Source organism: Zootoca vivipara, chromosome 7, assembly GCF_965207765.1.
Source record: "Zootoca vivipara chromosome 7, rZooViv2.hap1.1, whole genome shotgun sequence".
NCBI classification, from domain to species: domain Eukaryota; kingdom Metazoa; phylum Chordata; class Lepidosauria; order Squamata; family Lacertidae; genus Zootoca; species Zootoca vivipara.
The window spans coordinates 76315004-76330519 of NC_142590.1; the positions used below are offsets into that span (position 1 = coordinate 76315004).

The 15516-nt window shown below is 41.0% G+C and overlaps 1 protein-coding gene across 1 annotated transcript in view; it reads left to right on the forward strand.

The window, feature by feature from the left end:
- The first annotated feature begins 3276 nt into the window (after nucleotides 1–3276).
- Nucleotides 3277–15516, forward strand: part of ARFGEF2 (ARF guanine nucleotide exchange factor 2) — a 47271-nt gene continuing 35031 nt past the window's right edge. The window contains exons 1-4 of the mRNA XM_035122146.3: nucleotides 3277–3656; nucleotides 11067–11097; nucleotides 13288–13411; nucleotides 13841–13987. Of these exons, the coding sequence (XP_034978037.3) occupies nucleotides 3518–3656; nucleotides 11067–11097; nucleotides 13288–13411; nucleotides 13841–13987 (441 nt within the window). The 5' untranslated portion in view covers nucleotides 3277–3517. The remainder of the gene's footprint in view (nucleotides 3657–11066; nucleotides 11098–13287; nucleotides 13412–13840; nucleotides 13988–15516) is intronic.

Genomic DNA, 15516 nt, shown 5'->3' on the forward strand with positions numbered 1-15516 from the left:
ATCCCAGCCCCCCTCTTTCCCTTCATCTCTTCCTCTCCTTGTGACATCACAAGCAGTTTGCGGCCAATGGCAACAGCTGGGGATACATCATAGTTATCTATTCAGACCTCATAATGGTAGATGGACCTCAGCATGATTTAAATGAGTGTTGTTGTTGTTGTTGTTGTTTGAAAAATAGCCCTCTATACAATGGGTGGAGAAACATCACAGTTTTATGGGGTGTTCTCCAGCACAAGATCCACATTCTCTTGTAGGGAACCTTCCAGGAGTTGCATGCTAGTATAGAGCAGGGTCAGAGGCATAGAAGAGTGGAACAGCAAGTGTGACTCTTATCTTTGTACCGTGCACTCCATTTCAGCTGTGCAGAAGCCATAGGTTTCTATGCTCCTACCCATCTCTCTCAATCCAGTTAAGCAAGAAGAACCTTCACAGTTCATGGAAAACAGACAAAAGTATCTCAGAAGTGTGTGGAACAAGTCTGTTTAGGAACATGGTATGAGGAACTGGAGAGCTGCATTTGGCCCACAGTGTAGAGCAGGGATCAGCAAACTTTTTCAGCAGGGGGCCGGTCCACTGTCCCTCAAGCTTGTGGGTGGCCGGACTATATTTTGAAAAAAATATGAATGAATTCCTATACCCCATAAATAACCCAGAGATGCACTTTAAATAAAAGGACACATTCCACTCATGTAAAAACACCAGGCAGGCCCCACAAATAACCCAGAGATGCATTTTAAATAAACATCAGATTTCACAGCAAGATTACAGGTCAGGGATGTTGGTCCTTGGAATTTGATTGGCATTAATGACAAGCATGATTCTGGCAACCCAATAAAAGGTTAAATATGGGAAGCTGTGACTGTTAGGACAATTTATGTCCAAGTTGGTAACATTTCATTGGGTTTTGGCATCACAAGAGCACCCCTAAAATGCTGCTGCCCCCAAAATCTCTATTCTAATCTCTTTCCACTACTTGTGAAGAAAGATCAAATCCTGCTCTACAAGTTCAAGAACAGTTTCAATAAACTTGCAACCTATAGTAGACATTTTGTACATTATAACATGTTACTCTATCGGGGGGGGGGGAGAAAGAGTTTGCTTAATTTGGTCACATACACACCTGACCCTAGTCTTATTAAGAAGTTGTTAGTGTCAAAACATGTTTAGCATACAGCATGCATTATATTCCTTGTTCTATTCTTTACACCAACACTTGGGATGATCACCAGTATTCCGTTTTCGCAACAGAAACTCACATTACAAAAGTTTGTTCCATATGGTAATTAACATGTGACCAGCATGTAATTTCCATGCATGATGGTAATCTCTTCAGATGTGTTGGGTTGCATGTGTACATCAGGCATGGAAAAAAATTGAAGTGGGGGGATGTCCTCATTATTTTGGGACTGCAGAATCTTCTCATCAGCTCTGCTGAGAGACCAGCAGGAACATTTGGCCCTTCACCTTCAAATCTCTCCATCCTAGCCTGTCCCTACAAAGACTAATATCTGATCTTACTTTTTTCCTTCTCCCTCCCGTCTCTTTTTCTTTTGTGTTGTGTCTTTCAGATTGTGAACCAGAGGGGAGGGGTTGTGTTACAAATCATTACTATTTGCAATGAGAGCACAAGGAGAAGGGAACAACAGAGGACGAGATGGTTGGACAACTGCGGGAGGCAGTGGAAGACAGGAGTGCCTGGTGTGCTCTGGTCCATGGGGTCACGAAGAGTCGGAAACGACTGAACAACTAAACAACAACAACTATTTGTAAGCTGCTCTGGGACCCTGTTTTGGGTTAAAAATGCTTTTAATCATCATCTTTAACTAAAGATGGTACCAGGGTTGGGAGAAAGAAAATAAGGAGAGCCCTGCTGGATCAGAGCAAAAGTCCCCTTAGCAGTTATAAACACACTTACTTGGGAGTCAAATTTGTGGAATTACTTCTAAGCAGATCACACTGCTAGTCAATCATCCTGTTTTCTCCAGTGGTTAGACAGATTCTAGGAAGTCCTCAAACAGGAGTTGAAGGCAATTATTGCCCTACAACATCAGGTACTCAGCAGCCTACTGACCATAGGGGTTCTGACCATAAACTTTCAATTTAGCCACATGGGGTGGCTAATGGGGGTGGCCATTGGCCTACATTCTACTTTTAAAGCCACCTAAACCAGCGGCTATCATTCACATCCTGTGGCAGTGAATTGAATTCCATAAATAAATTGTGTGAAGAAGTGCCTTGCTGTAATTCTTCCCACGCCAATTTCCCATGCCAATTTCACTGGAAGACTCTTTAATTCTGACATTATGTGAGCAGCGGAAGAAAAGCTCCTTCTATTTTGATTGCTCCAGGCAAGCCTTACTATTAGACAGAGATGCCAAATGTGAAAATGGGGGAGACGTTGGTGTGGTGTTGGAGGTTAGAGCAATGTAGGCCATGCACCCCCTAAGCTAGACTGCTGCCCTCAGGAACTTATGGCCCCATCACTGATGTTGAAATAAGATTCAACTGCCAGGATGATGAGCACCTGTCTTTTCCAGGTGTGGGAGGTGGGGGCTGCGCCATGTTGTCTTCCTCAGGCAGCAACGCCTTTTCCACGCTGTACATAGTTTTATAAAACTCTTATCACAGTGGTAGCAAAACTGGTGACCTCCAGATGTTTTTGGGACAATTCCAGCCAGAATGGCCAATGGTTATGGCTGATGAGAGCTGTAGTCCAGAAATATGTGAAGGGCACAATGATTATTGCTAACGCCTGCTTGCCCGCTCGCCTGCTCTCGGTGTTACTTTTTTATTAAAAAGGTGTGCATGGAGCTTTCCTTGTGAGATATAATGTACCAAGTGGTGCCAGGCAGTTTCATAGGTCTGCATCTCTCTGGTTCAGAATCCGAACCCACATCTTCCTCTTTTTCCTAAACCTCTGCCTGGTGTTTCATGCCACTAGTCCTCAGCAAAGCCTCTGTGGGAACTTTTGATGCCATTTAAAATCTTTTTTCCTTTATTGCCTTTTATTAATTTAATCGCTTTTTCGGAATCCTGGAAATCTTGGAACTGAATGCAACTCGTACGGAAATGTTTTAAACAAACGAGCATTTGAAAAAAAACCAACGAGTCCATGGTGTTTTATTTTATACAGCCTCCGCCCTGTAATCTCGCGAGCTGAGAGTGAAAAGGCAACGCGAAGTGCGACACATCATCGGCTGGGATCCCTGGCCCCGCCCATCGCACCTCCCACCACCACCTCGAAGCTAAGCCCCGCTCTCTCGCGTCACCGCCTCTGACAGGGCAGCGAGAGCCGTTCCACAAGGTGGCCGTGACAGGGAGGGGGCTAGGTCACGTGACGGTTCCAATATGGCGGCGCCGTGCCGCTGTCCATCACCACCACCGCCAGCGTTACCTCTGAGGGAGCCGCGTCTCTTCCGGATCGTGGAGCCCAGCTGCGGCCGAGCACCGTGAGCGCCGCTTCCCGCCCCGCTTGGGACAGACCGCGACGGGAGAACCTTCAAGCCTCGCGGCGGCCATGCAGCCCCCAGCCCGCGAGGAAGACACCCGCACCAAGAGCATGTTCGTCTCCCGGGCCCTGGAGAAGATCCTATCCGAGAAGGAGGCGAAACGGCCCCCTCACGGGCAGCTGCGGAGGGCCTGCCAAGTGGCGCTCGGTGAGTGCAGAGGCCCCCGCAGGCGCCCGGCTACGAATCTCGGGGCCCTCCCCTCACAGAGGCGCAGCTCCAGGGAGCCCTGTCAAAAGCCCGTGGAGGAGCCCAGGGCCGCTGGCGCTCCCAGCCCTGCCTCCTCGCCCGGAGCTTCGCTATCCTCCTGCGTAAATCCTGCATAATGCCGCCGAGGGGGAAACTGCCGAAGGTCGCCGAGAGGGCTGCTTCGGAGTGTTTATATCCGACCGTCTCCCAGGCGGTTTAAAGCCCCGCGTCTGCTGCCCACATTGAGATCAGGTCGGGCCGGGGGAGGGGCATCTGCCAGATAACTCTGAAACACAAATGCGAACCCCACCTCTCGGATATAAAAGTTGGGTTCTTTCTCTCCCCTCCCCTCAAATGAGCTGTCTTCTCTAAAATGTTTTGCCACGTGCATTTGGGAGCATACCAGCTTCTCTCAAGCTTGAACCCTTGATCTTATTACATGCTTGTTAGTTCCAGTGAGTCCAGTGGAGTTGGCTCCCATTGAGCCTGTCCTCTGTGATTACACAGCTGTGCGAAAAGCAGTCAGGTTCCTCTAATTACAGCCTAGGATACGGGTTCAAAATTCTCTTCCTTGCTCCCTCTTCTTGTGTGTGTCAGTTTGGGGGGTGGTAGTGGGTTCCCTGAATGAAGTGTGATCTGGGATCTTATTGGCCATGTGCTTTCTGCGTTTCTTCATCTCCCCGCCCTTTAGGCTGTGGTGGGGATCCAATGCCTATAGGACACTCCTATCAGATCTACCTGGGGACTCCTATCTGTCTTCCCTAGCCGATGACTTTGTGGTTTTAAAGCCTCTAGATTTTTTTTACACTGTTGTTGTTTAGTCGTTTAGTCGTGTCCGACTCTTCGTGACCCCATGGACTCTTCGTGACCCTTCATTTTTACATAATGAAGGAACTTAGAAAATGTATTTCTGGGAAGTGTCTAATGAATGACTTTGTACACACTTGAATGTAGTTGGTGACAGGACTTGGCATCAGATATGCTCGGTAGCTTAATTTGCCACGTTGGATACTCCCCTGCTTGTGAACAGGTGACCACACTCCAGATCTTCTAACAGGAAGTGTTGTAATAAATTTTGTGGTCAGGTTTGGTTGTCAAGGGAAAGAGGGAGGTTCCTTTCATTCAGGAAGAGAGAACAAGGTTCACTTTGCTTATCTGATTGTAACATGCAATACTAATTGCTGTAGATTTCTTGGAGCAATTCGCAAGCCTTTTTACTTATCAGATGGGCAGATTGTGTGCATGTGAAACACATTTCTATAATATTTTCTTGAATTGTTTATAACAAAGCCTCTTGGTAAATATGAAATTTGTTGTGAGACTTAAGTACAAATAGTAGATCAATACTGCCTTACTGAATAGTTTTTACAGGATGAAAGAAATTACATAAATGTTTCTTAGATGTATCTAATGAATGTGACCTTTCTTTAACAGAAAAGTTAAGAAACATCAACTTGCATTACAAGCAGAGACAGTTTCATTTTGGCTCTATACTTTTTTCTGTGCTGGCTTGCGCAATAAGTCCAAATAGGGTGGGGTGGGGGAACAGTTTGACAGCTGCCTTCTCTGTTAGTGTTTTAACTGCATGTTCTATACAAATAGGACATTGGGACTTGTGTCAATTTTTTCTTGGCAAAAGTCCCACTGAATTTGATGAGACTTATTTCTTGAGTAGACATAGGAATGGTCTTTGGCATACCATTGTCTGACTTTAAGTGGCCCATTTGTAAAATAGACATTATTTGTAAAATAGACATTATTTTGGTTCAATATTATGAGGATCAAGAAGTGTATTACAAAGCATTCTGTATGCTCAGTCCACCAGTAGTGAAGTACTTAACACTTCAGCCCTATGGAGAAAGGAGAATTCTACTCAGAAATAATTATTTTTAGGTTTAGCGACTGATGTGAGATTGAAGCCTTAACCATTCTTACAGTACGTGAATTCTAACAATACCACATGAAATATTTTTCACAGCTCCCAGCTTTCAAAGAATTAAATGTATCTGACATTCAGCCAAAAACAAAAGTATAATCTGAAAAATAATTATATTATGATATAATATACAACATAATTCATGCAACAATTCAACTCATGTATAAATGTTAAGTATAATATTTTGTTTTGTTCTTTATGTGGCTGGTAGTGGGAACGGAGACAATCTGTATTTCCTTGCTGTATAAGAGGTATCCAGATTATCATAAGGAGAAAAGTGGAAAGCGGGCATGAAGATGATAATGGCAGGAGTGCATGTACCACAGCACAGCATGCTTCTATTGTTTACTATAGCCTCCTGAATGTTCCTTGTACATTTTTAATTGAAAGCCTCTGCTATACAGAGCTTATGTTCATTGTGATGATATATAGGCTTGGATACACCAGACAGGAATGTTATATACAAACTAACTGATAGAATCCTCTATTGACCTGATAGTACAGTTTTGTCTAAGGGGGGTGGAAATGAGACCTGACCCGAAAATGGGTATGTAAGCCCAGGCAGATCTCACTGTGGGTAAGAGGCAGAACAAAATAAGGCATAAAATCCCCGTAGTGAAGGTCTAACAGTTAACATGCTGTATTGGCAAAATAGATATACAGTAGTAAGAGGCAAGAAAGTAGCTGTGGCACAATTTAGTAGAACATTCTAAGATAGTGACAAGAGGCTTAAACTCTGTTTAGTGCAGGAAGGGAGAAAGATGTGGATTATAAAAGTGACTGAATACAAATTCTGCATTGGGTTGTGGGCAAAAGATAGGTCAGTATCTACTGGTAGATTTGTGCACGTTTTGCAGTAGCTTGGCAAGTGTTTCCAAGCTCTAATAGTTTAAAAATAGCAGCAACAGAATGACACTTGCCACCTAAATTAAGATGAAATGAAGAAAGTGAACCAGGGAGTGGACTTTTGTGCTAAAGTACTGTGGAGTCAGTTCCATTCTGTTACTGAAAACAATTTTGTGGGCTCAGAATGCTCAGAGCATCATGTTCTTTAATTTTAACTCTCTCTTTATTGCACAAGCTTCTGGTTGGTTCTAATAAAAAAACAAAGTAGATCCAACAAGCCTATCTGTCTACCCCCGTTCGACCTGATCAACAGGTTTGTCTGACCTGAAACATACATGTATTTGCCAGGAAATTAATAAGAAAACATCTGAAGGGTTATTTGCATGGTTGTGATACAGCAGTCTATTTTTATTTTTACTTTTTAAACTGATGAGGAGGTGACTAGATATTGACAGGTGCCACTTTGATAGGTATTTATTTCAGGTTTTTTGAATACATAGAATAATTATTTTATAGTGACTTAGAATTAAGCCAAAAGTAGAAGTATTTTGTACAGCCTGGAAGCCAGCAAGGTGTTGGCAGAAAGCTACTGGGAGGGACAGAAAACTGACCACTGAATCATTTTAAATTAATATAAGTTGAAAGAGACTCTAATTTCTAGCTTATTATACAAAGAAAGGGAGCATAACAACTTTATATGTTAATAACCTCTGCTCATTACACTGAAGAATAGTATGCTGATTGTCCGGAACTGGTAGTAGGGCAAGACTCATTTCCAGTAAATAATTATCACCAACAGTTAAGAAGTCAATCATAAAGTTTCCCACATCAGCTGCACTGTATACTTTATGCTGTAGGTTGATTTATTATTGATTTAATTTTGTACTGCTTAATATATAAATTATATACAGTCATACCTCGACTTACGAAGGCTTTGACTTCCGAAGAATTAGACTTCCGAAGTCAAAGCCTCCGGAAGTCTTTTAGCTGTGCGCGCTTGCGCAGAGCGGCACGCGTGCTCGGCGCATGCGCAGAAGGGCGAAATCACGCTTCGCGCATGCACCGTAGCGGCGCTTCGGCGTACGAAGACTTCAACTTACGAAGACGACCGCGGAATGGATCGTCTTCGTAAGTCGAGGTACCACTGTACAAAAACTGAAGCAACAATATACAACTTAAACAAAATATTGCAAAAGCACACAGTTACATATTTAAACATCTTTTCCTAAATATTTGTTTTTACTTATTGGAACCTTTACAGGCTATAAAATGTCTTTTAACAGGTACCAAAAATGATGCTAGCTAGTTCACAGTCACTGAATGGCATTTTCATATAACTTATAACTTTCAGTCATAGCCACTCTAAACTTTTTATTTTATTATGTTAAAGGATATAGCTACTAGGGATTACCACTGAAATTGTTATAGGTTTTTCAAATAACAAATTGTGCTATTAACTCCTTACTAGGCTATGGATGTTCCTTGAAAAGAATTGCTCTTTACAATTTGTTTCGACGGCATAGGCTGTACAGTATTTAAAATTGCTTACCCCAAATGCTGCCACGTAATGTTATACTGTACTATGGCTATGGCAGATCACTCCTGGCTAAGGAATTAGTTGTAGTTGAGATTGCAATTTTCTTATCTACAGTTCCGCAGATTCGGGGAAGGAGGATTTTATGGAGTTTTGCTTAAGTTTGTTGTTGCAGTAACTTTTTGATGCTTTGCAGTTCATCATTTGCAGCCACGGTATTCTTTCCTCATGAAATACTTTTCTGTGTATTCATTCTACTTACACTGTAGAAGCTCCGTGGTTTCCCAGTAGCAACTGGAATTGAATCAGGGGCAGGAAGAGATAAAAATGCTTGTTCCGAAGTAAATCCTGATTTAGAACTATTGAACCCAGGACCGCAAAAAAAGTTCATGTCTTATTTTTAAAAGTTGTCAGTTGCCTCAAAGATCTTTATTTCATAAGGAACAGGAGGTTTTGCTCTCATTTAGAAGCAGTCATTATGTAGAACCTCTTATTTTGCCGATTAACAGTTGCTACAGGATATAATTATTTCTGCAAAGGACTGTTTGTTGTGGCCTGAACCGAACCCAGTAAATTTACAAGTGTTTGACAATGTATGCTTAGCTTCCTGTTCCTTCCCCTGTAATGGGAATATCAGACCTGGTGGCCAAATGCAGCCCTTCAAGTCATATCCCTTACCAGTTCTGCTCTATACTCTGCCTGAGTGCTTTTGCTGGGCTGGATTGTGCCGTTGGGTGATGCTAATGCCTCTTGCTACCCTCTATGGAGGGTGAAGAGATGCAGGTGGGTGTGTAGAAACTGCTGAGTTTTGCATGACTGGAATACCCTACTGTACAGTCTCATCTGCTCCTCCACCTACTCTTGACTCTGCCCACCAGTAGCAGGTATTCCCCAGAAAGTTGCCAAGGAGGCCTCAGTCTGAAATAGATTCCCAACTGCTTCCTATAGATCTCTACAGTTTTCACAAATCTTCCTTTTTGTCTCCCGTTCTTTCCTTGCAAATATCACGTATTTAATAAAATGGCTGCATATAGAAGTGGGCTATAGCAATCTCTTCTTAATAGTCAAGTTGTATGTCTAAAAGGCAGTTGTTTCTGATAACACTTAATTTTGAATGTCTAATGGTACTGTGAGAAGTGGGCATTGAGCAGAATAGAAAACAGGTGGAAGAAAATTGTTTTGTTTCTGAATTTTCTTTCTTCCCCTTCTTTTGTCGTAGGATTTCCTTCACTGGGCATTTGACAGATTGGGGTGTGTGTATGGGATTTTGATCAGTTGTTCCAAACAAATTGACCTCCCTACAAGTTACAGTTTGGAGAGCAGTCTGACCTGCCAAACTGACCTGTCTGTTAGAGGAGGGATTTTGATATAACTATTTTCCTGAGGGAGTAGAAGCCAGCAGGAGAAGACAAGGCGTTTGTAGTTTCCTGCCTGCATTAATATTAAGTACCTTGCACAACTGGATGGCCTGTGAGTGTGTGTGAATAAAACTATTGAAGCCTGGAAGAAACCAACATTTAGTAAAGGGAATCTTGTGCAATGCTTTCCCCATTATGGCATACTGTATATTCCTGCGTATAAGACTACGGTACTTTTTAACCCAGGAAAATTTTCTCAAAAGTCGGGTGTCGTCTTATACGCCGGGTCGTAATTCTTATACGGCGAGTATATCCCAAACTCTATATTTTAACTGGAAAAGTTGGGGGTCGTCTTATATGCCCAGTCGTCTTATACGCCGGAATATACGGTATGCTTTTTTTCTCAAGCTGCCAATATCTCAGGTTTCTTAGCTTCAGTTCTGACTTAAATGTTACTGTGTTATCTCTTGCAAAATAGTCTGCTCAGAGATTTCTTACTGGATTTTCAATGTAGTTTTCCCCTGCCCCTCATCAAAATTATATTTTATTGATTTGTTAGCAAAAAAAAAGTGCAAGCTTAACAAAAAGAAAGAAAACAATGTCCATTTTTGTAAAGTATCACAACCTGGAAGGACAAAAGAACAAAGATACAACACAGCTCCAAAGGGATAATAAAGTACTGATGCATACAACAATTCCCTTTACGAAACAGTAAAGATATGTAAAAATAGAAGTATTCTCCACCTGTGACTTTTGTGATTATTGAGTATAAGGGGTCTATAAAGTCTTGGGTGAGCCAAACATTTAAATACAGTACACTGGTCAGTAATCATGTGCTACCTCTGTACCTACAATTAATCACCCAGAGTTCAGCACTACTGTATCATTTTTGAGGTGAACAGCAGCAGAAAAATCATCAGTAAAAGTTGATGTAGCGAGTAGTACTACTTGTTTAAGAAAACTTTATGCAAATAAAGTTTTGAAATTCCCCACAATTAGTTTTTTGGGTATGTTATCTGCATGTCTGGAACAGAATTAAAATACAACATAAATTGGAGAGGAAAATTATTTTGGGCAAACATGGGCACTGAATCATAACAGATGGGGAATATTTGCTAAGCTTTTGTTTAAGTGACATAAGTGGTTATAAAAAATAAAATGTATTTGGAGCAGATACTATTCTAACCAATATTTTGTTTCGAGAGGAAAATACAAAACATTTAGTTTTTTATCTCACTGTTTCTGCAGTAACTGTCATTAGTTTTGCCATAAGGAATATAAGGGCAGTGTGGCAGGATAAGTGCTAGTAAACATGGCTCTCTCCACATATTTTGCACTACAACTCCCATCATGCCTGAGCATTGGGCCATGCTGGCTGGGGCTGATGGCTGTTATAGTCTGCAACATCTGGAGACCACCACATTGGCTATCCGCATTGGCAAAGTTAATGAGAGAAGTAAATTCAAATATCTATTTAGTATCAATAGTACTTTGTTATTGGTTCTCAAAAGTGCATCTGGCAAAATTTGTCTATTATGCATGACATAAAAATGTGTTTTGAAGTAGAATGGTAATACATATATCATTGTTGGTATCATCCACTTTTTTATCGAGTTCTTGGCTTTTGTCTTGTATTGGCATCTGTGTTTATGGTATAAGTCTGCAACATAAACCATTTGTTCTGTTTTTCTCCCCAGACGAAATAAAAGCAGAATTAGAAAAGCAAAGGTGAGTAAGTGCTGGTGACCATGCGTATAATACAAAAACACCTAATATGCAGGTGTATGTATACTTTATCTGGGTGCTTCAGGGAACACTCTTTAAGGCAGGCATCCCCAAACTGCGGCCCTCCAGATGTTTTGGTCTACAACTCCCATGATCCCTAGCTAACAGGACCAGTGGTCAGAGATGATGGGAATTGCAGTCCAAAACATCTGGAGGGCCGAAGTTTGGGGATGCCTGCTTTAAGGTAACACGTCACAGCAACACAACAGATGAACGTGTTTCAGGCTCACTTCTAGGCAGGAGTTGAGTGGCATGGACACACAAAAAGTGGCTTTGGATGTGGTAAGACCTTCTGAAGCTGCCCTCAGTGCAGTTATTTGCAACTGTGTCTCTAGGGGAAAAAATGGGGAATTTGGAAGAAAATGAACAAGTTTAGGTAATCCCTGTGGCTATGAGTGGTCTAAGTAGAATTAATTGTATTTCGGTTGCAAGTAACGACTTCCCAAAGATATTGTTTTACCACTTCCTTTCTTCTCAACTGGATTTTTCTTTCATTGCTTATGACGTGGCAGTTCTCTACTAACAGAAAACCTCCACTTCTTCTCTTTAAATCTCTTTTGCATATGTTCCATAATGTATGCATTTAATTGGCTTGGTCAGAGATACCCATCTGCATGATTAATGAAACCCAGTTGTAATCTGTTGGTGTTCAGCTATCTCTCTGATGTTATCGGATTAGAAAATTACTGTAGTTCTGTTTTCTGGATCTCTGTTTCTTCAGTGGCATGCTGTGCCTGGTGCAAACACAAGTTCATTATATTTTGGGAAGAATCCTAATGATTTTCTTCTATTGTTCTGTGTTAGTTTTCCAAGCCACTGTTGGTCACTTTCCACACTGGATTTCTATTGTGATTTGGGGTGGGGGCCTCTGCTTGTCTTACCCCAGCACAATCTGGAAATTCAATGTTGAGTCATGTGCCTATCACCAAAGAATGAAGTTACTGTTTTTGACACGACTTTCATCATCTTTTATTCTGCAGAAAAACATTAATAAGCATTTTCACTATATTTTTCTAGGTAGATACATGTGCTAACCATTCCCTCCCTTATGTTTCCAAAGAAGCTTAGACACTGCATGCTATGTGGGAATATTTCAGTGCTTCATAAACATGCTGTGAGAAGTAGCTCTTAGCAAGATTTGATGGTTGGCCTTGCAGTAGCAGGATCCATTGACATTTTCTGCCTCCTGAAACTTAATAATCTTGAACCCAACGGTTAAAAATACTTAAGATATTTTAACTTTTTAATATACATTTTTAAATAAAAATGCTATATAAAAACATACATACAAATATGCCATTCCTATGTAACATATGTCCTATTACGGATTAAATTTCATTCCTTATAAGCTATATTTGATCTTGGTGCTGAAAAAGCATTAAATTATTGAATCTTTTAATTTTGCTCCATGTACATCATAAAAGGAGACCATAATCTTCCAGATTGTTTTTATCTCCCTTCCTTCATTTGAACTTTTAAGCCAAAAGGGAATGAATCCACGAGAAAACGACTCATGCTCGAAAATTTCCACACTGATATATTTAAAAAGTACAGTACTTAATTTTATTAGCTACTACTTCTTGACACATCCATTCATGCAGTGCAATTGGATGTTGTTTTTCCCATTCTTTAGGCTATGATCTTAAAGTACTGTACATGCATGCAAGAATGACTTCCTCAATAGTCTTTCATCAACTGAAAAATAAAGTGGTTTTGTACTTGAGGGAGGAGTTAAATCAAGTTGCTGTTAAGAGTGAGACTAGAGAGAGAACGTGTCTGCATGTATATAATTGTGTGCTGATTTTTGACAAGCATGGACATTGGAGACTGTGGTCCTAGGTTTCAATACTTCACATGCTTGCTGACAAACTTGCTGCCAATTAGGTATGGTGGATATTAGCGCTTGCCATCTTGTTGTAAGAGGTGTGCAGCAAGGCCTATGAGTATGCAACTCTGGGTTGGAAATAGTTATATATGTTTGGAGATAGGACCTGCATTGCTTTCCATGCCTTAGAAAGAAATGTATCAATGGCTTTTATATTGTGTGTTCTACGTGGATAGGAAATTAATATGAAAGCTGTTTCTCAGTTCATAACACTGAGTGATTTTGTTGTTTTCAAAATTTCAAACTAGCCAAGGCAGTGAAACCACTCCAAAAGCAAACTTCATTGAAGCCGATAAATATTTCCTCCCATTTGAGTTGGCCTGCCAGTCGAAGTCCCCACGGATCGTCAGCACCTCATTGGACTGCTTGCAGGTATCCTTTTTAAATTAAGTATTTATCAACCTTGGCTGTGTTTATTTTGACAGTGTCCTCTAAATTTTACGTTGAAGCAGATGCATGTATGTATATATTGCGAGACTGCAGACAGAATTGAGAAGCTACTTTCTTTCTTTTGTCTTCCTTTCCCTGCCTCCAAAGTTCTTTAAAACATCTGTTATAGGTTTTATTAGTAATTGTTCCACGCTCACCCTTCCCATAGATTTGACTTATTTTAAGACATTCCATACACTTACACTTACACTTACACTTACACTTACACACACACACACACACACACACACACCGTCAGCCTCTCTGGAACCTACTAATGAAGCTGTCCTGCATTTTGAATCTTCTAAAAATGACATGGAAAGTGTTTCATGTGTGAAAGTGATTATAATACAATTCTCTCTCTCTTTGTAGAAACTTATTGCATACGGACATATCACTGGCAATGCTCCAGACAGTGGAGCTCCTGGAAAACGCCTGATTGACCGCATTGTTGAAACAATCTGCAATTGCTTTCAGGGTCCTCAGACTGACGAGGGAGTGCAGTTACAAATTATAAAGGTATTTTATTTTGATTTATATTTTAGAAAGGCTGTTTGTTAATAAGACTTTGCTTAGTCTTTGCTTTCTAAATGGAGGAGGCTCTTCCTTTTATCTTCCAATAAGCGAATCCCCAAATCTAATTTTAAAGGGCTGTACAATTTACCCCTTCCTGCACCATACTCTGAAAATTAAATTAACTACCTCTTGGTAAATATGAACTCATATCTTATTTAAGTAGCCATTTCTTCCTAGACCACAGAGCTCTGTTAATGGATTTGAAATGTTTTTTCTGCCATATGCTACCCATTTCTCCCTCTCCTTCACCCAACTTAGCTTTCTTCAAATTGCATGTTGTGTACCAGTTTAAGATTATTTTCTGAAGCTCCAGTCCTTGGAACTGGGCTTCAGTATCCAGGAGTGCAGACGCTCCTTCAGGTATACAGGGCCTACAGCATAGGATACGTCATTTACATTTTGAAAAAATTCTTTTTGCTGATTGTACCAATGTAACAGGTCTCTCCAAAACTTATTGACAATAAAAGCTTTTACTGTAAAAAAATCAATCGATTTCAAATCCCTCTGTCTTTTAAATTGCCAGGATGTTGTACTGCAGTAAAACTTAGTTTTAAACACTTAACACATGAGGCCTGAACTAGATATAACATGCAGTTGCATGCATTTTTATGTGTGAGGAAAACACATGGAAGCACTAAGAGGAAAAATGGTTGGAGCGGGAGCAAGCAGCCCCCCCCCTCCTGTTGAATCACATTCATTCTGCTGCAGCTGCTTTTGAATTAAAAGAGAGAAACTCCTCATGAATGAGACATACACATGAGGTGTGCCACATGTTCTGGCTAGTGAGTAAACTTCCAGATTCTGCAACAATTCTTAGCAAAGAGATGCTTAGAGTGCAAGCATATACTTGTCTGTACAGTCACTTTTGAATGCAATGAGAATTACTCCCAGGTAAATCATGGAATTTTAGAGTTGGAAGGGATCCCAAGCATCATCTAGTCCAACCCCCTGCAATGCAGGAATCTCAACTAAAGTATCCATGACAGATGGCCATCCAACCTCTGCTTAAAAACCTACAAACTCTCTTCATAACCTCCCAAGGGAGTCCGTTCCACTGTCGAACAGCTCTTACTGTCAGAAAGTTCTTCCTGGTGTTTAGTCGGATGTGTAAGGTGCCATCTTAGAATGCAGGGGAAAGCAGGTTTTAGAAGTTGTGTAGAGGAGACATTCTCAGACAATTAAAAAAAACAAATATGGAAGTCGATTTACGTAAGTTGGTAGTGTGTTTTGAAATCCACTTGGGGGCTTAAAGAAGCAGAACATTTGAAGAGGAAAATGTGAAGCTTGTGTCTTCTGCTTGTAAGCATCATGAGCTCCAAAGCAAAGTAACAGTATGTCATCTTTGTCAAAAAAAATACAGCCTAAAATAGTTTTTGAGTAGAAACTTGTGCTATCCCTAGCAAGAGGTCATGCCTGCCCATAGTGCCCCCCCTCTCCTGATCCTCATACTTTTAGAAAGGAGGATGTGGGGT